The sequence below is a fragment of the Rattus norvegicus genome, chromosome 6 (genome assembly GCF_036323735.1).
Source record: "Rattus norvegicus strain BN/NHsdMcwi chromosome 6, GRCr8, whole genome shotgun sequence".
Taxonomy (NCBI): Eukaryota; Metazoa; Chordata; class Mammalia; order Rodentia; family Muridae; genus Rattus; species Rattus norvegicus.
Window position 1 is genome coordinate 145,041,187 of NC_086024.1, and position 26,340 is coordinate 145,067,526.

General features: G+C 42.6%; 1 protein-coding gene across 12 annotated transcripts in view; it reads right to left on the bottom strand.

Moving 5' to 3' along the window:
* The window catches only part of Dnah11 (dynein, axonemal, heavy chain 11), a 316,394-nt gene that overhangs the window by 59,057 nt on the left and 230,997 nt on the right, over nucleotides 1-26,340 (bottom strand). For 10 of the 12 annotated variants that reach the window (XM_039078094.2, XM_039078093.2, XM_039078092.2 and 7 more), the window contains 4 exons: nucleotides 22,052-22,186; nucleotides 15,044-15,214; nucleotides 8,941-9,176; nucleotides 7,149-7,271 (listed from right to left, as the gene is read on the bottom strand). In XM_039078094.2, the coding sequence (XP_038934022.1) occupies nucleotides 7,149-7,271; nucleotides 8,941-9,176; nucleotides 15,044-15,214; nucleotides 22,052-22,186 (665 nt within the window). Of the gene's footprint in view, nucleotides 1-7,148; nucleotides 7,272-8,940; nucleotides 9,177-15,043; nucleotides 15,215-22,047; nucleotides 22,187-26,340 lie in introns of all 12 variants that reach the window. The other 2 variants (XM_063262810.1, XM_063262808.1) reach the window with 1 other exon arrangement.

Consider the following 26,340-nt stretch of genomic DNA (forward strand, 5'->3'; position numbering starts at 1 on the left):
TTCATTACTCCGTACTCCGCAACATTCCGGTTTTTAATGGACTTCAACTTTTGGACTATACTGTATCTATCACAGACACTGCACATACATTTATTACTACCAAAAAAAAAATAAATAAACTAACAGTGCTCTTAAAAGCCCCTTCCCAAATAAATGACTAAAGTAAATACAAACACTATTCGTAATAGTTGAGAACTTCTGTGAGCTTCAGAGCTCTTAGCAGGAGGATAAGCACAGGGTCGGTCCTTCCTGCTCCCAGGGACTGTGACAAAGGATCGATAAGGGATATTATAGCTTTGTGATACTTATAAATTCTCCTGCCCCATTTTTTAAATTTTAACACCGTCTTGTCTTTGAACTACAAAGAAAAACATAGAGACTGATTCAGAAATGAGAGGAACAGACACACTTGAGGAAAATGTTCTGGAAAGCAAGATCCACTGGCAAATTTACAAGTGTGAGTGAATTTGGGAGGGACCTAAGCACTGGCCTCACATTCCAGTCCTTTGCGTTACAAGGTCACATCTCTCTGCACAGGCCACGCCTGCCTTCCCCCATTATCACTTCCTCTTACATCATTTTCTCTCACTTTTCATTTTATTGAATTGAGCAAGTAAAAACAATTTGTACTTCTACCCATCTATTCTGTTTCCATATTTCCTTCAAGCTCCCGTATACGTAGGTTTTTTCTTAAGTTCCTTATTTTAAAAAGAATGTGAGTTAAATGAAGGAACAAGAATTTATTCTGCTTTAAATACATCCGATATTTATGATCTCTCTCTAAAATATTAAGATTTTACTGTTCCAAGTACTTCTTAATCTCTCATTGGGAAAAAGAGGGCACCTACAGATTTTTCATTTCAAAGTAAGAGTAGAGACAGTGCAAAAGGTGGGTGTGGTCCCTCACAGGAAGAGGTAGTTAAGAGTATTACTTATGGGAGTCTTTGTTGTTATAAAAACACCTACAGTGATTTTTCCCTAACCTGGCTTTCTGAAAGACATCATAATTATATTTTAGCAAAGAGAAAATAAGCACTGAAAGTTTGAAAAACCAAGTGATAGCTTTGTGTGTGTTATAGTGTGTGTGTGTGTTATCTTGTATGTGTGTGCATGTGTGCCTATGTGTGTTATCTTGTGTGTGTGTGTGCCTCTGTGTGTGTTATCTTGTATGTGTGTGTGTGCACGTGTACCTTTGTGTGCTATCTTGTATGTGTGTGTATATATGTGTGTTATCTTGTATCTGTGTTTGTGTGCATGTGTGCCTGTGTGTGTGTCCGCGCATGGGTGTGTACGCATGTGTGTGCACACGTGTGTGTGCATGTGTGCATACATTCTCATAAACATTTATACATGTGCTCATGTAGAGGCCTGAAATCAACTCTTCTTCCTCAATAACTTTCCACCTTATTTTTGAAGCCAAGTCTCTCACTGAGCTTGGAGCTTACCAACGATCTAGCCAGCAAGCCCCATCCTTCTGCTTTGGCCTCCCCAGCACTGGGATTGCGGGCATTTGCTGCTAAACCTGGCTTCCATGGGTTCCAAAGACTGAGTTTAGGCCCTTACACTTGCCAAGCAAGCACTTTCCTGACTGAGACATCTCCCCCAGACCCATGGCATTAGCTTTTGAGACTGATATACATAGACTCCATAACACAACTATTCCATTGTCGAGAGCAAACTTGGAAGATCCTTGCATTGTGATGTTCATAACATGTATACAGGGACAATCTATATTATTTGGAGCTGTGTAGCTTCTAATATAAAAAAAATAAAATAAATGCTTGGCAATAAGAACTTCCAAGTAATACAGGAGAAAGCGGCAAAATTGAACACTGCAATGGTGAAAGGGAAGGCAGTGTGGAGCTCAGTGGAAGAGGGTTTACTTAACACACACCAGGTCCTGAGCTAGGTCTTCAGCACTGTAAAAGAAGATAAAGGAGAAGAAATAAAGGGATACTCAAGAGCCAAAAGCAGTCAATAAACCTTAGAATGAAGCATCAGATCAAACAATCAAGTCCCATTTAAACTGCAGATGGTGTGGCAGACTCTTTATACAGTCCCATATCAAACAAAGCTAAGCAGTGTATCGTTTGTGATCATACACACACAGGAGAATATTATCGTGAAAATGGGATGTTCAGAGAAATGCAAACTTCTGATTGCTCTCGGAAGAGGAGGCAGAATAGGAAAGGAGGGGCCCACGTGGCTTGGGGAGTCACCAGTAATGCAAATGGCAAATGCACACTGACTGCTATCTTTTAAAAGGGGTTACAGATAGTTGTAAGCTGCCACGTGGGTGCTGGGAATTGGATCGAGTCCTCAGAAAGAGCAGATAGTGCTCTTAACCACTGAGTTACATCTCCAGCTCATACACTCCAGATTTTGTAGTATCTGTTAGCATTCTGTCTAAGCCCCACCCACAGTTACCTGGCAATAGCCAGGTATGCTCCACCCCACAGTTACCTGGCAATAGCCAGGTTTGCCTGACACTGTAAAAGAGGCTGCTTGCCCCCTCCTCACTCTCTTACTTCTGCTTGTTCTCTCTTACTAGGCTTGCTCTTACCCTCTCCCCTCTTTGTCCCTTCTCTCCCCATTCCCCTCCCCTATTTTCTCCACGTGCTCGTGGCTGGCCCCTCCCCCTCCTCCTCCCCCTCCCTCTCCTCCTCCTCCTCCTCCTCTTCCTCCTCTTCCTCTTCCCCCCCTCTCTCCCTCCCTCCCTCCCTCCCTTCCTTCCTCCCTCCCTCCCTACTACCCTCCTAACTCCCCTCCCATCCCCTGAACAAACTCTATTCTATATGGTGTGGCTGAACCCTCAGGGGGAAGGGATTTCTCGGCATGGTCCCGCTGAGGCATCCTTTCCCCCAGACCTCCATAGAACATAATCCCCCCTCTTTATCCTTTTATTAACACAACAGTATCAGCATTAAGTACTAAAAGTTTTTTTTTAAAAACAAACAAACAAACAAAACCCCTCAAACTTATTTCTCCTGGGAATGATGAAAGTATCAAGGAACATAGAGATACCCCTTATCCCCAAACTTTTGCTGGTCGCCTCACAGCTTAATCTGTGGTTAGTTCGCATTCCTGACACCAAAAGACAATGTCCTACCTCAGGAGCTGAGGCTCAGTCAGTCAATGCTCACAACCAGCCACATATTATTCCTAGCATTATTAGTTAAGCAGTCAAAGCCAATAATATCCATTAATAATTAAATAATATGCATGCTGAGGTCAGGCTATGGCCTAGGGTAAGTCTGTCCATATTGTATAAAGCAGTGATTTTTCAGGCTGTGCTTTGCCCTAGGAGACTCCATTATACAAGCAGCTTTTGGCTCCACTTTGAGAAGATTGAACACAGCCCCTGGGTAGCCTCAGAAACTAGGACTGTCTGGTAGCATCTGATGCAGACTGGGAAAAGAATCCTTTAAATTTGTTGGGCTGTATAGAGAATGTAGGGGCACACGGGTATATTAAAATTACACCAGGAAAACCGCATCTGATAGCTTATTGAACATACCAGACCTAGGAGAGGTGTAACTCCCTCCCCTGAATCCCTGGCAAAATGATGGGCATCTAACATGGTGATGGCACAGCCCCAAGGCAACCTACCATCTGGTACCTGGTATGTAAGTAACAGGGTGAGGATGCCTTACTCAACTACCTGCCTGTTTGCCTCTCAGGACCTGGCCATGGACTGTTACTTCCTGTTTCTAACCAGTTTCCTGCTCTGGACCCAGTTTGGCCTTTCATTAGGCTGAAATCTACAGCTTCACTCTCAGCCCTGTTTCCAGCAGGCCCCTTGGCAGCCCCTCCCACAGGGTCTGGTTCCTTATCTCATCAGTACAGTCTCTCAGCCACTTTTGAAACCTCTGGGACCCTGCTGCAGCCATTTAAACTTGTGTTTGTTCAGAATCTCATGGGTATGAATACAGATATATTTACTGTGTGTGCTGTGTGAAATGACAGTTAATATTAGTAAGTAAGACTCAGATAAAGTCACCTGCATTCATCTCAGCCAAGCTATCAATGTCATGGAAGCTCCTAAATCTTGTCAATTCACTGCTTTTCCATAAATTCTGACATCGTGACCACCTGTTTCTGGCAAAGTGCGCTCATGACAATATACTGTGTTCTTTGATCTTTTTGTTCCCCACCAGATTTGAATCAAATCAAAACGAACACCCAAAACCAAACACCAAAACAACAAAAAACTTGGTGGAAAGCGACGATAGCCTTCTGCAAAACTCCTCTGACCACTACAGGATACCATGGCACATGCATGCTACCCTTATTCCTAAATATCCAAGATTTAAGAAGAAAACAACCCCGAAAGGTAGAAGAATAAGAGTTCGATTATATACGTAGCATTAATAGAAATCAGTATCAGCTCATCTGGAAGAGTTTATTAAGGAGCACAGGTGTGGCAGTACAAGCCTGCAATCCCCGTGCTTAGGAGGTGGCGACGGTGGTGTCAGGAGTCCAAGGTCATCTCAGGCTATACACAGAGTATGAGACCAGCTAGGGATATAAAAGATCTGATTCAAATAACTGAGGAAGGGGCCTCGAGAGATGACTCCGTGGTTAAGAGAACTGGCTGTTCTTCCAGAGGACCCAGGATTCCTGGCACCCACATGGCAACTCACACCTGTCTGTAATTCTAGTTCCTGGGAGTCTGACATGCTTGCACAGGCAAAGCACCAATAAAAATAATACTTTATTTTTAAAAACTGGAGAAGGAAGGAAGGAAGGAAGTGTGGAGGGAGAGATAGGAAGGGAAGGAAGATGGAGAGAGAAGAAATTGAGTCTCCCTCCACATGGAACTGTCTGTGCCAAATAATATCCAAGACAACCTAGCTAGGCTTTCTTGTTCCCTGTTTTTCTCATACGAAGAAAAGGTACTCTCTGCTCTTTTAACTGGATGTCATTTCCCTGAATCACCCACTATGGTAGTTAAACTACAACTCCCTGTGGCTGTGCTGTTTACCAGTTAGCCAAAATCTGATTAAGCTCTGATTATTTACTTGACAAAGGACTGGAAATAACTTTTGATCTGCCCTTTTCCCTCACCAGTAATGCCCAATTGATAATCATAACTGAAATTAACTACTCCCCTGCCCCATGTCTGTCTGTCTGTCTCTGTCTCTCTCCGTCTAAATCTGTGTCTGTTTCTCTCTGTCTGTCTACCTGTCTCTTTGTCTGTCTTTGTCTCTCTCTGTCTTTCTGTCTCTGTCTCTGTCTGTCTCCTCTGTCTCTGTCTCTCTCTATGTCTCTGTTTCTCTGTCTCTCTCTCTCCCCCTAGGTTGCTAGGGATGGAACTTAGGTTGTCAGGCTTGGTGACAGGTGCCTTTAGCTGCTGAGTCATCCTGCAGGTCTAGATACTTCTTCAGAATAAGTTGTTCTGGTCTGACACTGTGAAGAAACTTAATGACCCCTGCACATCTTGTGTCTAACCTCAAACCTCTGGATCCTCCTGACACCACCACTGCATCCAGCTTCAGGAGAAGCCATGTCTTAAACTTACCAGTGCTGAGCAATTTCAGATTACCCAAACTCATACGTGATGGAGAACCATCACAATTTTTATACATAAATTATGCTGTTGCAAGTTGATGTTAAGGCTTGAAGAATACATATTTCACTGACAAAAATTTTAGGTCTTCATAATAGAGCCAGCGTCTTAATGACAAGGATTTCAGCTTAGCGCATCCCAGATTCTACACTGTACTTTTAACACATCACGCAAAGCTGCAATTATATTTGTGTTAGGAGTTACAGTTTGTCAGGTGGCTTATTAGATTTTCTAAATGCATGTCTGGGTAAATTTTGGTTTATTAAACAATTATAAGCTGTCAGTCACTCTAAATTGATTTATTTGGGAAGTTGTATAGTAAATACCATAATAATTGACTGGAGACTAAGAGTTAGCCAACCTTACGTCTGCCCACTTCCACTTCCAGGAGAAATTCAATGACACGAAAGGAGATAGACACCAAAGAAGAACGAGTTTGGGGACGTTTTACCTCAGTGCAGAAAAACAAGAAAAAATGAACTCAGTGCAGGGATGACTTATGTGTTCATCTGTACAGTTGCACGAGTGTGTAAGTGAGTGAGGAACTGCCCACAACTGTGTGGTGGTGCCTATGCGGAGGTCAGAGGCAGGTGCCCACCCTTGCCTTCCACCTCGTTTGAGACAGGCATAGTGTTAGTCTTACTGCACACACCAGGCTAGCCCGCTTTCGAGAGTCTGTGAATCCTCCTTCCTCCGTCTCCCACCTCACACACTCGGCTCTATGTGGGATGTAAATTCAGACCCCATACTTGCTCCTCCATGTCTCTATCCTCAGAGATGACTTCTCCACTAAAGCAGCCCAGTCTCTTGCCCCAGGCAGGCCTGATTAAAGATGTAACTCCTGCTTCTGACTGGCTTAGAAAGGTGACAGAATGACTCGCCTGAAGTGGTTTGGATGCCCCTAGGAGGATCTTTAGGCATGTAATGTCCCAAGGGGAATGAAGCCACCTGGACAGTTATACGTATGACTGGGGCTTAGGCAGCATACAGTCCCCTTTGTTGGTAACCTGACACTGGGTGTGTGGGTATGGTCTCAGGGATCTCTAGATAAACTCTCTTTTTGTTTAATGTGCCCGTGTGTGTGTGTGTGTGTGTGTGTGTGTGTGTGTGTGTGTCTGTGCGCACGCGCGTGCACATGTGTGTAATCTGTATCTACTAAGAGTTGTCACATGACTTTTTAGATGCTATTATATTACTACATGCTGATAAAAAATTGACCATTTAAAGTCTATTTTGAGAAAATACTAACTAAGCACAGGTGGTGTGCTTTTCAAGTTGCTGAAGTTAGAGTAAGCTGTGTGAACTGGACATGCTGGACTCTTCTCAGACAGACAGATTATTCTCAGTCTATAATACAGGAAGTAAATCCCTGGGGGAGCTTGCCAAGAGGAACAAGGAGTGAGTACTGGTTGTCTGAGGTTGGTTTGTCTGTAAGATACAGGTGTCATGGAATGGAGCTCAGAAATGTCACCAAGTAGATGCCAGTGGATGATGCCTGTGTATGAGGCCGAGAACCAAAGATAGTGCAGTTCATTTGGCACAAGACATAGCTTAAACAAACAAACAACACAATACGTACTTTCCTTTCTTAATGGTGTTCCTGCCAAGCAGAGGACCCAGGACTGGATCCACTGTCTCCTTGAGGTTCTCAATTAGGATGACATCACCAAAGGCCAGGGCCATCTCAATGGCATTTAAAAACCTGAAAGTGTGGTCAGAATGGAGATAGTAAGCACGACAGTGTAAAGAGGCACGGGAAAATGTTCAAAATTATCATGATTAAGTTGTATCTTATGTAGCTATTTTAAACAAACTTACAGGAAACTTTATAGCGCAGTATAAAGAAAACTTTTATCAAAGAGTGCTTGGTCCCCTCTCCCATATGTGTAGGATTACACCAGAAATCAGGGGCCCCATTTTTGAGAGAAGTTTTGTAGTCCAATGTAAACCAATTGCTTCTGATAACAATCAGTGTTTGAAATAACTGCAAAGGCTCTAAGTATTGTAAATATAAATTCACTCCATTGGTCTATTTAGAACAAACGAGGCTAAGGCTGGAGAGGTGGCTCAGTGATTAAGAGCTCTGGCTGCTCTTCCAGAGGTCCTGAGTTCAATTTCCAGCATGGGATCCAATGTCCTCTTCTGTCTGATGTCCTGTTCTGTCATGTAGATATATATGCAATTAGAGCACTCACATACATAAAACAGATAAATAATCTTCAAAAAAGAATAAAACTAAATGACTGTGGTTTTACATTTTTTAGTTTTAAACCCCTCTCTCAGTCTCTCTCTCTTTGTTTCTCTACCTCTGTCTGTCTCTGTCTCTGTTACTCTCTGTCTCTGTCTCTCTGTCTCTGTCTCTCTGTCTCTGTCTCTGTCTCTCTCTCTCTCTCTCTCTCTCTCTCTCGTGTGTGTGTGTGTGTGTGTGTGCGCGCGTGTGTGTGCGTGTGTGTGTGTGTGTGTCTGTGTGTGTGTTAGGCCAAAGGCCAACTTGTCTCTCAGGAGCTGTCTGCCTTGTTGTTGGTGACTGAACTTGATGCTGGCCAGCAGCCCCCAAGATGTGCATGACTCCATCTTCCCAGTGCTGGGATTTCAATCCATATCTTGCTTTTGCTGAGATTGAACCCAAGTCCTTATGCTTTCAGGGCAAGCACTACTGACAGCCATCTTCACAGCCCTTGGCTCCTATACCTTTAAGTCCCGTAAAGTGGTAAACCATTTCTTAACATCATGCTCTCCGATAACAATCTCTCCCTAACTGAAGTCATGTTTGAGATTGGCAAGGTCTGCAGAAACTCCGTAGTTCACTATGTACGAAAGGGCAGGAAAGGGCTTAAGGTAGGAGGTCCAAAAGAATCTGTCAACACTGAATGAAGGCCAACCAGAGCTCAGGGCGTCTATTGCTGAACCTTCACTGTTACGGGACAGAGAGACAAGGCACCTAAGCAGACTCAGCTTTCAAAAATGACCAATAAAGCTAGTCTAGGAGATTAGGCATCCAGTGAGGGAGCCCGTAACCATGATAGCATCCTCCCTAGGCAACAAATCCATCCAGAGCTGTGACTGTAACCATCATTGGACTACAGGTGTAATTCTTATGTTGCCATATACCTAGCACTCCAGTAAAGGAGTGCATCACATTTCCGGTCTTAGCCCAGGGAATTAATGTATTTTCCATCTCAGATACAATATGTTTTCCCCTTCAACCAATTGGATGCTGCCAAACATGAATGCCTTTCAACAGAAATGCTTTATAAGAAATATGAGCTAGAAAACCGACAAGTGGGACCACATTGTGATGCTGTGGAGTGGTATAAAGGTCAAGGCTTTATCCGATCAGACCCACTTCCCAGCAGGTAACACCCACCTACCCTTTCTGGCCTAAGTGTGTGACTTTCAGGTCAGGCCCGTATTTATTCTTGATCCATTTAATTCCCTGTTGCTGGGGATCGATCATCAGGGGCCAGCGCTTGCAGTGAGTTAGAATGGTGGCATTTTCAGTTGACATCCTGTCGCTGGGTAGCCCTTGGTTATTCCAGGTGGCAATTGTAGCATCGTCTGTCAACGTGGCAATCATGTCCAGGCCTTCCGCTATTGGGATGGAAACCTTTGAAACCAAAGTTGAATGGGATCAGCTAGCAGCACGGCAGAGGAGAAGGGCTGATTGCGGTAGACAAGAAAATGAGCCCGAAGCCCAGAGAAGAAAATGAAGTCGCCGGGGGGACGCATGTGAATTCTCCACAGACTGCTCGAAGTCAAATGCAGCTTGCATTGTGAAGCTGATTGAACACAGACCTTTCAGAATCCTGTCAGCTGTGGACTCAGGACCTACGTTATTAACTGCATCCACCTTGCCTCCCTCTCTGGAGTGGGCTAGTCAAGTCTGTGCAGTTTGCTGAAACCATGCCACCTTCACTGGAATGGACAAGATGGTAAGCTTTCAGGGATAAAGCCTTGTGCTCCCCATCCTGGGTCTTGGAACCTTTTCCCATTTCTGGCATTTTTCCTGACAGTCTTTCCCATGTTTTCTTTAGAATCTCAGCCTTGCTCTCCCATCCTCCTGTTTTAGCCAAACCTGGCTTTCCCAAGCCCAGCAGCTCTCAAACCCGGGCTGCCTGTCTATTAGAGTCAAATGACACCTTAAACAGATCTCTCAGCAGGTTTCTCCCCTTCAGCCCAGAGGCAGCTCCGACTGACATTAACACAGTTAAGCAGTTTCTCTTCTTTGTAGCTTTGTTCACTGTGATTGTGGGCCAGAGAGGCACGGCCCAGGAGCTAACCTCACTTAAGGGTTTCCTTAAGTGGAGACACTTCATAGTCTGTGTGCTCCCATCTCTGAAAAAGGGGTGTGGGAAGGGGTGGCCATTCTTCTCTGAAGGTCATGCTGACCACCACCCTGCCGTCCTTAGCTGAAACATTAGCTCAGAGGCTGACGTGGTCCAGTTGTACAGCCCCCTGTGTATCATTTCACCTTACTGATCACTTCCCTCTGGTGCATTTTGGCTTTCCAAGTTTTGCTATTAACTCTCAAATACCTGAATGCATAGGGAGAACCTATTTTCTGTCCAAGGTAGCACCCTGGGGGAGTGTGTGGTTACAAGGAGACCACAGGCATCTTCCTTTTTCTGTATTCACCTCTTTCCATGTGTGATATCACCATGTCTTTAGTATATGATTGCAGTTTCTGCTCTTGACCTCAAAATACACCTTCTTTCTGCACACAGACCTCCACACGTGTGATATTATCTCTCTGGATATCAGAACACATCAAACTATTTTATCTGACATTTCAAATCCAATTCTCTGAATTTGCACCTCTCTTCCCTCTTCACATACCTTAACAGCCTTAGGACAGCTAGGCTATTACCCTACCATGGGCTTTCTTTCTCATTATAATAAGTTATACACAACATAAACATTGCTATTTAAATACCTACAGTCCAGTAGCAATAAGTATCATGGTATCATGGGGCTATCAACCACCTACATCTACAGACCTTTCTCGTCCTCCCAAAACTGAATCTCACTATCTATTCAGAACATTCCCCCATCCCCTCCACTCCAGCTCCAGGCATCTACCACTTCTGTGTCTGTCATTATGAATCTGACTTCTCTGCCTCGCTCAAGTAGATTCTTACAGGATTTGTCCTTATGCCAGCATCATTTCAGTCAGAATCATGTCTACTGGACTTATCCATGCTGCAGGTTTCTTGTTTTATGTCAAATGATATTCTAGTCTATGCCCATGCCACGTGAAAGAAATCTGTTCACCTGTCCCTAGGTTTCTTCCACCTCTTGGTTTGTCATTAGTGACACTTCTAGGTACCGGAGTGTGCAACCATGCTGGAGTCTCTACTTTAATTTCTTTGGGGGCATATATCCATGAGTAGGGTTATTAAATCATAATTTTAATTGTTTAGTTTTGATGTATCTTACTATATTTTATCTACTTTCAGCTAAACTCCGGTTTCTAGTTAGCCTCTTATGCTTTAATTTTCTTCTGCTAACCCCATGAACTCCCTGCTTCCTTCACTTCTGGCTTATCTGCCTGAAAACTCTGTGCCTGGCTGGATTCAGTATCTCTGTCTTCTCATGTCAGACCTTGAGGCAAACTTCATCATGGTGACTATAGTCAAGATAAATGAAGACTTCCGCTCCCTTGGGCAATCCCTATGCCAAGATGAAGTTCAACCCACTGTTCCTGATGGAGAATGGGGGGTTAGAACATGTACCTTTACGAGTTCTGTCACTCACCTCCACTCCTCTGTGTAATGTCATCTATATGACAGAATTATGGGGGACACAACACACCTCCATAAGAGAATGATAGAATGATGCACCGATTAATCTACACTTCCCTTTAACTTCTAACATCCAGACTCAAACTATCTGACGTTCTTCTGGGTTTGCTACCTAGCACTGCAAAATGATCGAACAAGCAAGGGCTGTGCTAAAGGAGAGAGGCATGCTGGGAGATGGGGTTTTGATCCTATCTAGTTTTGGATAAGCTTAATTGAAAAAGGAGTTGATGGGTGGGAGATGCAGGATGTCCTCAGAGAAGACATCCTAGGCAGAGGAGGAAACAGTGCAAAGGGCTGAGGTTGAACTACTTGGAAGATTTATGAAGTGGATGGCAAGACAAGAGCAGAAGAGGAAGGAAGTCAGAGTGAGAGCCAGTAAAGCAATCAACAACCTGTAAAAGTGTGAAGCTTTTGTAGAATGTTTGGATTTTGTTCTAAGTGCAATGGAGAATCATTCAAGGGATTTAAGAAGAAAATGGACTAGATGATACATTCAGAGGCAATTTAAGGGACAGACAACATATCCTAGACTTGTAGAAAGGTGTTTGAGGGTTCTTATAGCAATGTAAGAGAATATGATGGCTTGTGGCAGCATGGCCGTACTACAAGTGGCAGAAAACACTTGATTCTCAGTATATACAGCTTCCTGAATGGATTGGGTGTAGATGTGGGAACATGGAGGTAATGGCAGAGAGCTGCCAATAAACACAGGAAAAGCTGAGTGGAGGAATTTCTAAGGGCAAGTCAGGAGATCATACTACTACATCTGGGGCAATTTTGAGACATTCCCGTACAGGGGCCACATAGTCTGAGCTCATCTAGAGTGACCAGGAGTGGGCAGAAGAGATTGGCTCTTTAAGGATTCACACAGAAGGCAGAGTAAATGAGTCTTAACAATGGTCAGGGATAGATTAGCCATGTTTCTACACTGTCATGTTTCAGACATCAAATCACTTCATGTCCTTGCATGCTTTTAAGTACTAGTCTATTCTGGCTTTCTGTGTCCCCTACAGAAGGACTTGGTTGTAATTCCATAGTTTTAAAGTATATTTTAATATCTTGAAAGACAAGTGTATCTTATGGTTCTATTTTAAAATTTTCTTGGCTGTCCTTAAAATCCTTATCCTTCAACAAACTGTACAATCATTGAGTGAAGCGAAAACACAACTTTCCTTGGGGCTCTTGAATTTATTCATTAAATAACCCAGGACCACTGATACATTTAGACTATGTACATAAAATCTATATAGTAATATAGATTAAATATATTAAATTAAATTATATATTAAAATTAAAAATAATACATATTAAAATAGTATGTATTGTTCAATCTATGTGCGTTTCTGAGAACATTTGAAGACAACCAATTCTCAATGTTAAGAGGAGAGTTTCTTCCAAGGTTACCTTACCAATGTCTAGGTTGTCAATAAATGACATGCTTGATTTACAGATTGATAATTTTCACAAATCATACTTGATAATAGGTTTGTGTCCAAACCAATAGATGGCCTAGGATATCCCCCAGGCAAACTGACAGACCAAAGACAGGCAGGAGATACCCACAGACACACAGAGCTCCTATATACTGAGGAGAAATACAGGAATTGCTAGGAAAAACAATTCAGGGTAGCATTGATGAGCTATCACAGCTTCTCTTCCTACCTCCACCACCATCTGCCATTGCCACCCTGCCACTGCCACCGCACACATCCAGGATATGAGTTCCCACCTCTCTGTGGTAAGCAGCTGAGAAATGGCCGTTGATTGCCTCCACAAGGACAGGTACTTGTTACATTTATGTGGTGCCTTCTGCTGGGTCCTGTAGAGACAGGAGATTCTCTCCTCCCAACAGAGTCTCACTTTTCTCACAAAGCGTGGAGTGGAGTCCTTTAGTTCAGCTATGCCCAGAGATGAGCAGGAGAATGGGGCTGGTCCATTTAACGACTGTCTTTGTTCGGATGGTGACTTAAAAAACTCTAAGGGTACAGAGCTGTGGTGATTGAAAACCACATGGGGTTTCCTGGGGGAGAATCTTCAGGTCAAAGATAAACAGGCTTCAGTGGAAGTTAATACTTATTAGCATATATTACATGGAAATTGTAATTTTGCTTTGGCCACATATTTAAGAGGATCATTTGGACAAGTTAGTTAATTATAGAATCTTTATGATCTCTTCAAAACAGTTTATTTTCTCATAGACTCCCAGGTTTAGAATTAAACGGGGAAAAATAAAAACCATCTGATGTGAAATTTTCTAGAAGCTCAAATGACATTAGACTAGCAGTTGAGGACCAGTTTTAAAATTAATATAGGAAAAAGCAAGTTTCTAGTGTAGAAAACACTGATTGATTTTGCACATTCATTTATATCTCAGCACAAGTGAGCAGGTATACCATAAAGCCAATACTCAATAGCTTGCATGTTAGCAGTGAATTTCCTCATCATTCTGGAAGAATGGGAATTCATTACTGCTAACAGTGAGAATAGAAAGAAGGAAGCATTAAAAAGGGTACCTGTCAGTCTGCAGTGGTTCCAGGATGACTCAAACACAAGAAGCGTCAAGCATGGAGAAGACAAGACAAAGAAGATAAAAAAGAGGGGTTGGGGATTTGGCTCAGTGGTAGAGCGCTTGCCTAGGAAGCACAAGATCCTGGGTTCGGTCCCCAGCCCCGGAAAAAAAGAAAAAAAAAAAGAAGATAAAAAAGGTAAAAGGAGAAACAGACACCAACCACTTTAAAAACTCAGAAAGACCTAAGAACCGGGCAAAATCAGCAGACTGACTCATACCTAATCAGATCCTTGATGATATTTAAAGACCAATCTTGGAATTTAGAGAATAACACGCATAATTTTATGTAAGAAGCCCTCAATATACAAGTAAGTTTTGAGATTATAGGCATGTGAAATAATTCAGTTACAATGCCATGAAAACAATGAATTATGTGCCTTTAGGGATAAGATTCTCCTAAAACATCGATTTCCTTTAAATCACCGACTTTCCATTGGCATGAAGTTGGTTGTGAGAAGAGCTGCTGTGGACCTTGTGGTGTAGATTTACACATAGAGGGTTGAGGATGTCTTGCCATGCTAGTGAAGGGTAAGTAGACTGGGGGCAACTTGGTCAATCACAAGGGTGGTGTCGCAAGAAGACTGTGGTCCGGATGTTAGGTGGGCTGACTCCTTGCTCTTTGGTGGGAAATCAAATCAATTTAAAATTTTTGCTCCTGTTTTCTCAACCACACATGGGAGATCTTAAGCCACAGAATTTCAAATATCTCAACCCTTTGACTTTATCTATGGATTTCATGGTTCAAATGTACAGTAAGCTTTTTATAAATGTCATTTTACAAAATGCTGCACTTTAGTTTGAAGGTAATCTTGGAAACTCGTTCATTAATGTCAAGATTAGTAAGAAAACAAAACGCTGCGTGCTGTTCAATAATCTAACACGCTGACTCTGCTTCCTATTGTCTTGTGAAATGCACCCTCTAACCACGAGTCTATGCTCTTTTCACCTCCAGGTCCAAATCATCATTAACATGAGATAAACAGAACAAGATGTTAGAGAGGCTACTACAGAGGAACAAGGTACCCTGGCACACATACAGTGGTCACTGATGGAATTCCTTTGCAACAATTTTCTCATATTGACAGAGTGAAGGATGGGCCTCACCTTCTGCTGAAGAAATGGAATCCACTTGCAGTCCACCAGTTCCTGGCGATACTGTCTTGTGAAGGACCCAATGTAAGACACAAACGCTGCCGTGAGCAGCACATCTCCACACAGTGTCTTCTCTTGAGTTTCAAAAGACTTAATGGACTGACCCCATCGAATCTTCTCTGACTGAAGGATAAAATTACCCACATGTAATTACAGGGTGAGCGTCAACTTGCAAGTACTTAATGCAATTACCTGACAGCACAGTTCAGGGCTACGGCCTCCTGCGCCATCTCTAGGGGAAGAGAGTGGAACTGGGTGGAGCGACTGCTATAATCTTTTGCATGTCTGAAACCCATCATCACCACACAATTCTCCCACTCTCTCTGGCCAAGTTCAGCATCACATGACATGAGCTCATTCACGTTTTGGTTTCTCAGTTGTACTAAGTCTTTAATCACGATGGGGGGCCTTCTTAACAGGTCAATCAATCGCTTCCCTGTCCCTCTGGGGAATAGAGAGCCAAGACCTGCTGCTGCAAGTAACTGAGATGTTAGGATTTTATGTAAAAAATCTCACTGTGCAGTGCTGCCTGGCCTCCAATTTCCTATGCTTGTACTTCAGTCTCTCCAGTGCTGACATTCCCATGGCTGTGTAATGCCATGATCAACTGCTAGGATTCTTAACATCAGCCTGGCTAGTCTTCATTTTCCTCCCCACTCCCCACCCCCTTTTTTGGCAACAGCACTATACTACCTAAACCAACATTTTTTACTTAATATATTGGCTATGGGCTGATCTGACAAAGAAAATTGTCAAACATCTTTCATGTTAATTAATTAAAACATAAAGCTTAAATAACCACTTATTCTGAATTCTGTTAATTAAAGAATGATTCCAGTAGTAACCAAATTCAGGCTACTTTTCTAGTATAATCATTAAATCAGTGGAGGGAGCTCTGAGCCATGTTAAATGATGGGAATCAGGGACCTAGCTGGTCTCAGTGACGATACACTCAGAAACTGTGTTGAAGTCCTTCTTACTTGATAGGCTGGTCATTTAAAATCTGATTTACAGGTTAAGTATGTAGAGCCCCTAATATTGGATTTGTATAAAACTGTGATAAATATGTATGGATTGTCTGAGCTGCAGGATATAGTTCGCCAATCCACCCCATTTTGAGGCATGTTGGAAATTAAAACAGCATTCTAAGGACATGTAAAGTGGTAGGAGCCAAAATTTCATAAGATAAGGAAAGAGAATCCTTAGACCCTTCCTTCCTTTCAGGGGAAAATAAGGCCATAGGAAACATGACTGACAGATGACACAAAAACTAGGAATCTCAGATTCCTGTAAACCATAAGAACGTGTGTGTGTGTGTGTGTGTGTGTGTGTGTGTGTGTGTGTGTCCTGGAGCTGTTCTTTTTTTTTTTTTTTTTTTTTTGGTTCTTTTTTTCGGAGCTGGGGACCGAACCCAGGGCCTTGCGCTTCCTAGGTAAGCGCTCTACCACTGAGCTAAATCCCCAGCCCCCCCTGGAGCTGTTCTTAAGAGCATTCGGGACACATGTGAGCAGTTCCCAGAGTTGGTCAATGGTCTCCATTACCATCCTAGCTGCACGGTTAAAGACAGGAAGTCCAGCTCTTAGTCCTCTTTTCAGAATTCATTACTTTCTTTGCTGAGCCACAAACAATACATCTAGTACACTCAGGGCGCCTCTGCATCTAACCCCCATCTGTGTTGTTGCTTTGTAAAGGATAATAAAGTGTGCCTACCTCATTCTCCAAAATACCTCTGGACTTGAAGATTTACTAAACACAGACTTATTGGCTGTTGAGAGCGTCAATAATTTCATCCCACCACCCCTGCAGCATAAATCATTACTGACACTGGCTAACAAGGGTTTAAGAGTTGGAACTTGTCCTGTAATAAATTTCCGGACAGTTAAAAATCACTATAATTTTATTCTAATGCATTATAGATTGCCTGTAATGTCATCCTGGCTGGGGTGACCCATTTCTAATTTTGAACAGCTGTTCAGCTCAGGAGTTAGTTAATGATTAAATATAAATTGCCTGATTTATTAGTCTGAATGGCTGAGCTTCCAGGTCAATGCTATACAGAGAAAATCATCAGTCTTGATGCTTTTCAGAAGTTAACTGTCTCCTGTGCTAGTCAGAAAGAATTTTATCTTCACAGGAAAAGAGCTGATATGTTCAATTAATCCTTCAAAAATATATTTTTCCTACTTAACAACATACAAGCTTACCCCCCCTTTCTTATTGTCTAAATTAGTGTTAAGTCCAGGCTTTGAGACTATTACTGTGAATTAGAGATACTGGGAAAAGCCTGTCTCTGTCGTGATAGAATCTTTAAGTACCTCAGAAGCAGTCTAATTGCATCATATTTTTTAATGTACCTTGCAAGTGGTAAACACTTGCTCAACTAACCAGAAAAGAGTTTTCAAAGACCTCTCTCTGTCTCTGTCTCTCTGTCTCTCTGTCTCTGTTTCTCTCTCTCTCTCTCTCTCTCTCTCTCTCTCTCCCTCCCTCCCCCTCCCTCCTTCCCTCCCTCCTTCCCTCCCTCCAATAACCCCTTTATTCAACAAAGTTCTATTAATGATTATTCTCTCTGCCTGGGATTAGTACACTCAGGGCGCCTCTGCGTCTAACCCCCATCTATGCTGTTGCTTTGTAAAGGATAATAAAGTGTGCCTTTACAAAGATTCAGAATATATAAAGCTCCTTTTGTCAAAAAAGTTTATATTTGGAGAAAAAGAAACACACAAAACCATATATGTATGCCCCCCTCCACCAAGACCCTGGGAACATTGTGGAAGATTGGGCAGAAAGACTGTAACAGCTAGAAGTCGGGGAGGATCCAGGCCCCACAGTATCTTCTGGACGTGACAGGATCCTTGAACTCATGAACTCACAGCAACAGTGGTTGCCAGTACAAGACCTGAACCAGATCAAGCCAGTCAGCGCTCAGCAAGAATAGAGGAGGGGCTCACTGAGGAGCTTTTGTCAAGTGAGAGATGCTGAGGACAGGAGAGTCAGCTCTCTTTATCTGTATAGCCCATGGTGGGCAGCCCAGGGTCCGGTGAATGGCCCTACACTGTGCACATATGAGCAGAACCAACTGGACTTAGCATGGAATAAAACAAAAGGAAGAGGAAGGGGAGAACACAAAGTTGGGAAGATGTTGGGGGAGGGGCCTGGGAGGAGATGGAGTGGGTATGACCTATACACACTACATTCATATATGAAGTTGTTAAAGTGAAAGAGAGATGGTACCTTGTCATATGTGTACATCTCTACTAGGAGGTACTGTGAGAGAGTGTAGTACAGAGGAAGCAAGAAGCACCACAGGGCTGTGTGAGTGTGAGTGTGTGTGAGTGTGATCTTGAGTAGAGAAAGCTAAATACATGGGCACACCAAGGTCTGAGGGAGCCATATGCTAAAAAGAGCTTTTGGCAAAGAATTGAGGAGTCAGTTTGCCTGTAATATGGACCTGTGTAGCCACTGAGGAGGAGAAGGCCAAAAGCCACAGGTAGACTCTCCGAGGGGGACCAAGGAGGGCACAGAAATGCAGCAGGAGAAACGTGGAGGCGCCCAGGGGCCAAGTCACTTAAAGTCGTCAGAGAGTGCTTTGAGCAAGGTGATTAGCTACTAGAGAGCTCAGGCAGAGTGGTGGCCTTGGGCTGGCTGAGCCTTTACACTGCTTCTCAACTGCCAGGAGAGAAACAGACCTCAGTGAGCAATGAGGAACATGGACCGACTCTAGGGAGAGGCTGGCGATGAGGACCAGGGAGGGAGGTGAGAAGCAATAAAACTGACTTCTATAGCAGAGCCACAGACTCTCCAATGAATCGGTTGCTTGTGAGATACCATGAGGAACTAAGGCCAATCCAAAGAAAGCTTAAAAGGTTATGGCCAGAAGGACAAGAGATTGGTGGGACTGAGACTGTGCTCACACTGTAACGTGAGCTTCAGAAGCTTGGTGCGCTAGAGTTGTAGCAAGCTTAAATTGGATTTTAGAAGACAGTGTAAGGTTGGCGTGTTGGCTCGTGCTTGAAATATCAGTACTTAGGAAGCTGAGGCAAGAGGATTACCATGAATCAGAAGCCAGTCTCAGTTACACTGTGAGGGTAGCCTGGGCTAGAGAGTTAGACTATCTCAGAAGTGCGTGAATTGGGGTGGGGGGTGCAGGAAGTGTGTGGGTGGGGAAGTGTGTGTCTGGGTGTGTGGGGGCAGGGAAGTATGTGGGTGGGTGGGGAAGTGTGTGTATGTTGTATATGGAGGAGTCAGGGGTGTATGTGGGCAGAGCAGCAAGCCGAGTCATGAGAAACCAGGCCACTGTGCACTCCTGCTCTCTCACATCCTTTTACTGCTAACAGAACCTAATTTTGAATAAGATGAGCAAGTGTCCAACCCCTCACGATATAGACTACGATGGAGTGAGCCACCAGTAATTCCATCTCCTAGCCTTCCAGCCTATTTTGAAGTTAGGAGTGGCCAGTCCAGTTCTATAAATACATTTAAGTGGGAGTCTGCCAGACCACATTCCAGGAAATTCTAGGTACATTCTAGGTGTTGTATAAAAAGAGAAAATCTCAGATACCTCTATTTTCCCTTTCTCTATGGAGGGATTTGGAATGGTAGTGCATATCTTCAACTGTAGCAGCTATCTTGGTCAGGAGGCAAAAAGCATGAGGGTCACTGGCCTCGTGCCTGGCACGGAGAAGCAGGCAAGAGAGAAGTATCTTGTCATTGGTCACCTCAGTGAACACTTACCATTGTCTTTCCTTGGTAATTTAAAAAAATATGTCTAAGCAACTATAAATCAAGTTTTCTATCAATTCCACAATTCTAACTACTGCTATATACTTCCCATCTAAATGCATTTGTTCCCCATCTAAATGACCGTATGCTTCTCAGTGATTTATTTTCGGGTTGTATACTTTTAAACATCCATATACTAATATTGATATCCTGTCATCCTGTCACCTAGTGCACCTTATGCTCAAACAGCATCACTGAGATATAATTCTTCAACTATGAAGTTTACTTTTCAAAGCACATAACTGAGTTTTCAGTGTATTCATAACCTTCCCTCCTATGTAAGTTTATAATGTTTTTCTTGCTTGCCCCTCCTTGACCCCAGAGATCCTTCTCTGAGCCCTAGCAACGTGCCCAGCCCTTGACAACTCCTTGTCCTCATAAGACTGCCTACTTGAGAAGTGTCATATACCTGGGTCTTTGTTGGTTTGTTAGTAAGATCTTCTTAGGGTTTATCCATGCCATGACACTGCATGAATAATTACATTTTTGTGAATCTTCTGATGAATCTGAGTTCTTCCTAATTTGGAAGTCTTTGAACACTGATAAACAGTGGCATGAGAGCTCTCGTGGGGGGACTTGCTTTCATTTCTTCAGGGCATACACTCATGCTTGCACCTGCTAAATCACCGGAGAACCTCATGTGTAACATTTTGAGGAGTTCCCAAAGTATCTTTTCCCCCAAAGAGGAAGGTCTATTTTACTTCCCAACAAACAATACACAACAGTCACAGTTTCCTCATAGTCTCACCAGCAATTTCAACTCTCCATGTTTTCTGTTATAGCTTACCACATAGGGCATGGAGTGGGTACCTTGTAGTGCACTTTCCTAGTAACTAATTTTCATACCTTTGGCCTATTGTAAGTTTTAGAAGGAGAAATGTCTGCTTAAGTCCCTTGTTTATTCTATTTTCGCAGGAAACATAAGACTCATCACAACTGCCTCTGGATAATGCACTTTATGTATTATCCAAATCCCCATTTAAGGGGAAAAAAACAAACAAGAAACAAAACAAAACAAAAACAAAACACAAAAAACATAATAGAAGAACTTCAAAGACTTGTCTCAATCATTTAATATGATACAACAGAACAAATAAATTCTGGTATCAGCAACTTATCATGTCTGAGGTCATGTTCATCTGTGCATGCTCATACATGGAAGAGTTAATGAGAATTACTCTAAGACTTTTAGCAATAGAAAGTCGTTCATGTTAGTGTCCCAGTCACCCATAAGAAGGGTGAACACCACATAACACAGTCAGTTTTAGTATAGCAGTATGGTCTGCTGCTGTCAGTCAGTGGCAAACAGCCTAGTAGGTGTCCTGAGCTCTATATTATATCTTAGGGGAGCCACCAAAGAGAGAAAAAAAGGGAGGAATAAAATGAGTGGGTGACCTACCAGCCAGTACACCTCATCATCTCAAAGTGGCTAAAACACAACTAAATCTGGACAAAATTGGTATTTTTTAAATAAAATGTTATTTAAAAAACTTGCAAATAAAAAGAAATACTTAATTAGCCAGTCATGAAGTCTACACATCCCAGTGAACTTCTCTAGAGTTAGAACAGCGGTCCTCAAGCTGTGGAGCTCCGTGTTGCATTTTACAGTAATGAAAAGCCATGAAAGAAAACAAAACTAATTGTTCAAGTTCTAACTCTGTCGCAGATCTTTCTTTTCTTTCTTTCTTGTTTTCTTTCTTCTTTCTTTTGGTAGTAGAAAATAGTGAAAGTATAAAAGCCAGTGTCTATCTGCCTTGACTGTTTTGATATGGATATATACATATATACACATATGCAAGTATACACACAGACATGTTTACACATATGCACATAGACATGTATACATATATCATATCCAAACACTGATTGGTCATTTTTTCCTTTGTTTTTAGGCAGAGTCTTGTATTAGTCACTATGACCTTGAACTTGCTTTGTAGCTGAGGATGACCTTGAACTCCTGATCTTCCTGCCTCCAAATCCCCAATGCTGAGCTTATAAGCATATACCTCTGTGTCTGGTTCTATTGGTTGTTGACTTCCTTCTGGTAACCCTTAAGTCTGGGTAATGATTAAATATTCTTCAATACTATGTTTAGTTAGTAACTGAGAACAAATAATCATCCAATCTAGAGTCACCAGCCTGAATATTTCTGTGAGAGTTCTGAAAAAAAAAATAACTTGCCTCAAGTTCACTGACTAGTCTGTTGGCCAAGTCAATCGTCTTATTGGTTTGATTCACTTCTTCCTGACACCGGACCTTCTCAGCTGTTGCCTTTTCAAATGAAGCTGTAAGTCTTCTCAGATTATGATCCAGATCCTAAAAGAGGGAGTCAAAATCAACTTCAGAGATGTTTTTAGTTATAACAAACATTACAGACACTGGAAGACACCTGTTGACCCAAAACGAGTCCCCTTCTTTCCATTGCTCTTTCACCACTCATATTTATGGAAGAAAAGAAGCCATGATGGAGACAAATATGTCACAGGCACCCTAGACAATAGCTTGCTATATGGTGAGCTATTTCCTGCTTCCTCTCTCCTGGGTAGGGTGCACAGAGGAACTGAGTTGAGTGATGCTCCCTACGACTCGACTGTATTGTGAGTGCCAACCCCTTTGTCTGGGTACATAAGTCCCATTCTTTAGGAGTAGCTATGTCATTTATTAGTTTACAGCAGATGCTATCTCACTCTGAGGCCCAGACTGCTTTGATCTGTCAACTGCCCTCCCTTTGCCTCTGCTGTGCTCGGGTTATAGGTGTGTGCCTGTGCCTGGCTCAGTGACATCCGTGCCAATGGTGGAGATTCGTTTGTGCTTTTACACCTTTCGCCTCTTCATTCATTCTGTATAGAACTGAGATAAAGAAGGAAGATGTAAGTTACTGGACCACTTCAGAATGAAACAATTGGACTCATTGGATTTCTCTTCTGGGAATTAGTTGTTGAGACTCAGACATAATATGTTGTCTTATCAAAAACAAAACAAAACAAAAACAAAACAAAAACAAAAACAAAAAACCCCCCCAAAACTTGGATATGTCGATTTGGTAGTGGGGATTGCTTCATTTATAGGAAGACCATCCATCTTCAACCCTGGATGCAGAAAAGCAAACTAAATAATGAAAGATCAAAAGCTTTTTCTTATAAGGAGACGCAAGATGAGCCAGTGTCCGTTCTTGAGAGCTTCGAAGAGACATTATGGGAGCTTTCTCATATCTTGAGAGGCCCGGCCGTACTTTCTCCTGTCAGTCATATGGTTTTTAATTTGTACCTTAAGACATTTTAAAAGAGTTCACATACAGTCAAAAAGATGTCAGATGGTTATGAAATGTCTCACTGTGGCCATCTTACTACTATTAAGTTCTCAGAGACCTAAGACTTACAACACTGCTTTTATAAGGACATGCAAGGTTTTAAGATCTCTTGATAAGATACATGGTGAACCACAACCTATTTTTTATTCACTTTATTATTTCAAGATTGTTGGTTAAATGTGTGTATGTGTGCACCTGGTATGTGTATACATGTACTGGAACCCACAGAGGCCTCGGCCATTGGCTCTCCTGGAGCTGAAGTCACAAATGGTTATGATTTGCCTAGGGTAGATACTAAAACTCAAATCCTCTGGACAAACAACAACTTCATCAAGAACAACTTCTATCTCCTGAGCCGTCTCTCCAGACCCTTATTTATTTATTCTTTGGGATAAAGCCTCACTATGTAGCGTTGGCTGTCATGGCACTCACTCTGAAGACCAGACAGGCCTTTAACTCACAAAGATCCATCTGCCTCTGCTTCCCAAATGCTGGAAGCTAAATTTTTATTATAACAAGCTGAAATAGGTCTATGATGTTTATTTCGTCTTGTTTTCCAGTAGGACATAGATGTCTCCAATTCTCACAAATTTGACATTATTCATTCTTGTACATTTATACTGCAGTAGCAATGCAAGTCAGGAAATAACTGCACCAGTATAAGCAACAAACAAACAAACAACAACAATAACAACAACAAAACTAGCTTTATAAAATGCTGAAGTCCACGCAAGCTGTAGTATCAGATATGGATATGAGGATTTATAGACTCATGTCACTTCCTGTCTATGTATATTGATTACTGGGATCTACTAACAGATTTCTGACTCCATTTGAACATGGGTCAAAGAATCTGTACTTCTAAGCCAGTTCCTACATGACACTTGCTACTAGTTTGTCTAGGAACACACTTTGGGAGACACTAAAGAGTCTGGGTTGAAGTTTCCTTGATGGTTACCCTTAAGCCTTGTTTCAGATACAAGATAGATGACTGAGGGGGTTGGGGATTTAGCTCAGTGGTAGAGCACTTGCCTAGGAAGCGCAAGGCCCTGGGTTCGGTCCCCAGCTCCGAAAAAAAGAAAGAAAAAAAAAGATAGATGACTGAGAAGACTCAGCAGTAGCTGTTACAAGGGTGAAGACCTGAGTTCAGGTCCCCGGCACCCAGGTAAAGCCTGGTGCGACAGCATGCATTTGTAATCTCACTTCTTCATCAAGATGGGAAGCAAGGACTGGAGATTCTCTAGGAGCTGGTGGGACATTAGCAAACAAGAGACACTGCCTCAAACAAGGTAGAAAGTGAGGGTTGATGTCTGTGATGACCTCCAGACATGTATGCACCAAAGCGTGTGTGCACTGTGTTTGTGTGTGTGTGTGTGTGTGTGTGTGTGTGTATGTGTGTGTGTGTGTGTGTGTGTGTGTATATGTGTTACTGTAAAAATTTTAAAAAGGCTTTCTTTTCCCCCCACTAGGTCCTGTACTACAGTGCCCCAAAATATCTGATAGATATCTTAATTTTGGTCAACAAAACCTCTCACCCACTTTGTTCTATCCCATACCACACTGCTGATGGCCTCTCTCTGAGCCTGGCAACAATCTCTCTACCCATCCAATTCCCAAAGCAGGCTGCCACTATGCTAGACATATTAAGACAAACTGAGGGTGGCATCCTAACCAGAGAGAGTCTTCTATCTTTTACCTGCCTTCAGCTGTTTGACATCATCCTACATGTGTGTGTTCATGTGCATCCCCCAGATGTGATGATGATGATGGATGGATGGATGGACAGATGGATGATAGGTAGACAGACAAACAGTTGACAGACAGGTGATTGATAGATAATAGAGATAGTTATTAATGGATAATAGATGATTGAGTGATAGCCTTTCTTCCACTGAACTTAGCAAATTTTTTCACTCAGTTTTCAGTATAAGTCTGCCTTTTATTCTAAAACTAGAAATAGACACAGTGATAACACACTGGTCTGCATGAATTTGCAAGGCAGCCCAGACAGGGCTGTCAGAAAATCTCTACTGCTCTAAGAAAAATGCTTGGCTTACGATCAGGAGCAAGGAAAACCCAGAAGGGAGGCACAATGAGATGATGGAGACCATGAAAGCCAGTGGAGGTTGGGATTTTTCCTGGGTTTGGATCTTATGTGTCACTGGCTGAAACTATACAGAGGCACATTGTCCCTAGCATGTATGACCCCGTGGCCCTGGGAGGCAAGTGAACCTGGGAGGAATTTGCAGCGTCTTAGAAATCCTTGCCCACCCAAGGGGTTGAGGAAACTAATTTTTGGTAGACATTTCAGGTTTACTCTGTCCTTTTCTCTGTTGAGTACTTAGCTCTGAGGCTTAACAAATATGTATACTGAGTCTCTGTGAAAACTGTCTAAATACCTCCCAGCGACCTGCAGCAAAAGGTTATTAGTTCTACGAGCTAATCTTTGTACAATCACAGTCAGCGCCATGGTCATTTGAGTACCATCACTTTCCCTGTGAACATTAAGTTTCTTCTAATGGCTACACAGAGCCATTAAGAATAGGTAACATTTTCTAAGTTTTGTTCAGGATGGTGGTGGAAATCATTTTTATACATGCTTATCTTAGATTTCTCAGGATATATAGATAGAGTTCCCTTTGCTTTTGTCCTGGTTCTATTCACCAGTCCTTGGGTCTGATGGAAAGAGCATGATGGCTGGGTGGTAGGAGGGTGTGGTCAGGTGGGGTAGTGAAGGTCTATTGAATGGGTTCCTTAGCAGATAGTGGGGTGTCAGTTACTAAGAGAGTTTTCATAGGAGAAATCTTCCAGGATTACTGGCCATCTTCTGCAAACCATTGCTACAGAGAGACCTTGTAGCAGATGGGCACAACTGAGTGCACTCCTGGGATATTCGGGGAACCATCTTTAGTTGAGCCATCTACCTTGGAAAGTTGATTCAACTCTGATTTTGATAACTTGCCTTGAGATTTTTTAGAAGAACCTCTGTGAGGAAATAGCTCATCCCTTTTTATCAATTTGATCAGTAGTGGGCCATAACACAGCAGGCCTAGTGTGTGTCTGATAAAAGGCCTAAGTATCTATGGCCACAGAGATACTTTAAGGGTTCTAGACAGCAGTGGCTTGACATGTGCCCTCAACCTTCCTTGCTCTTTCTTCA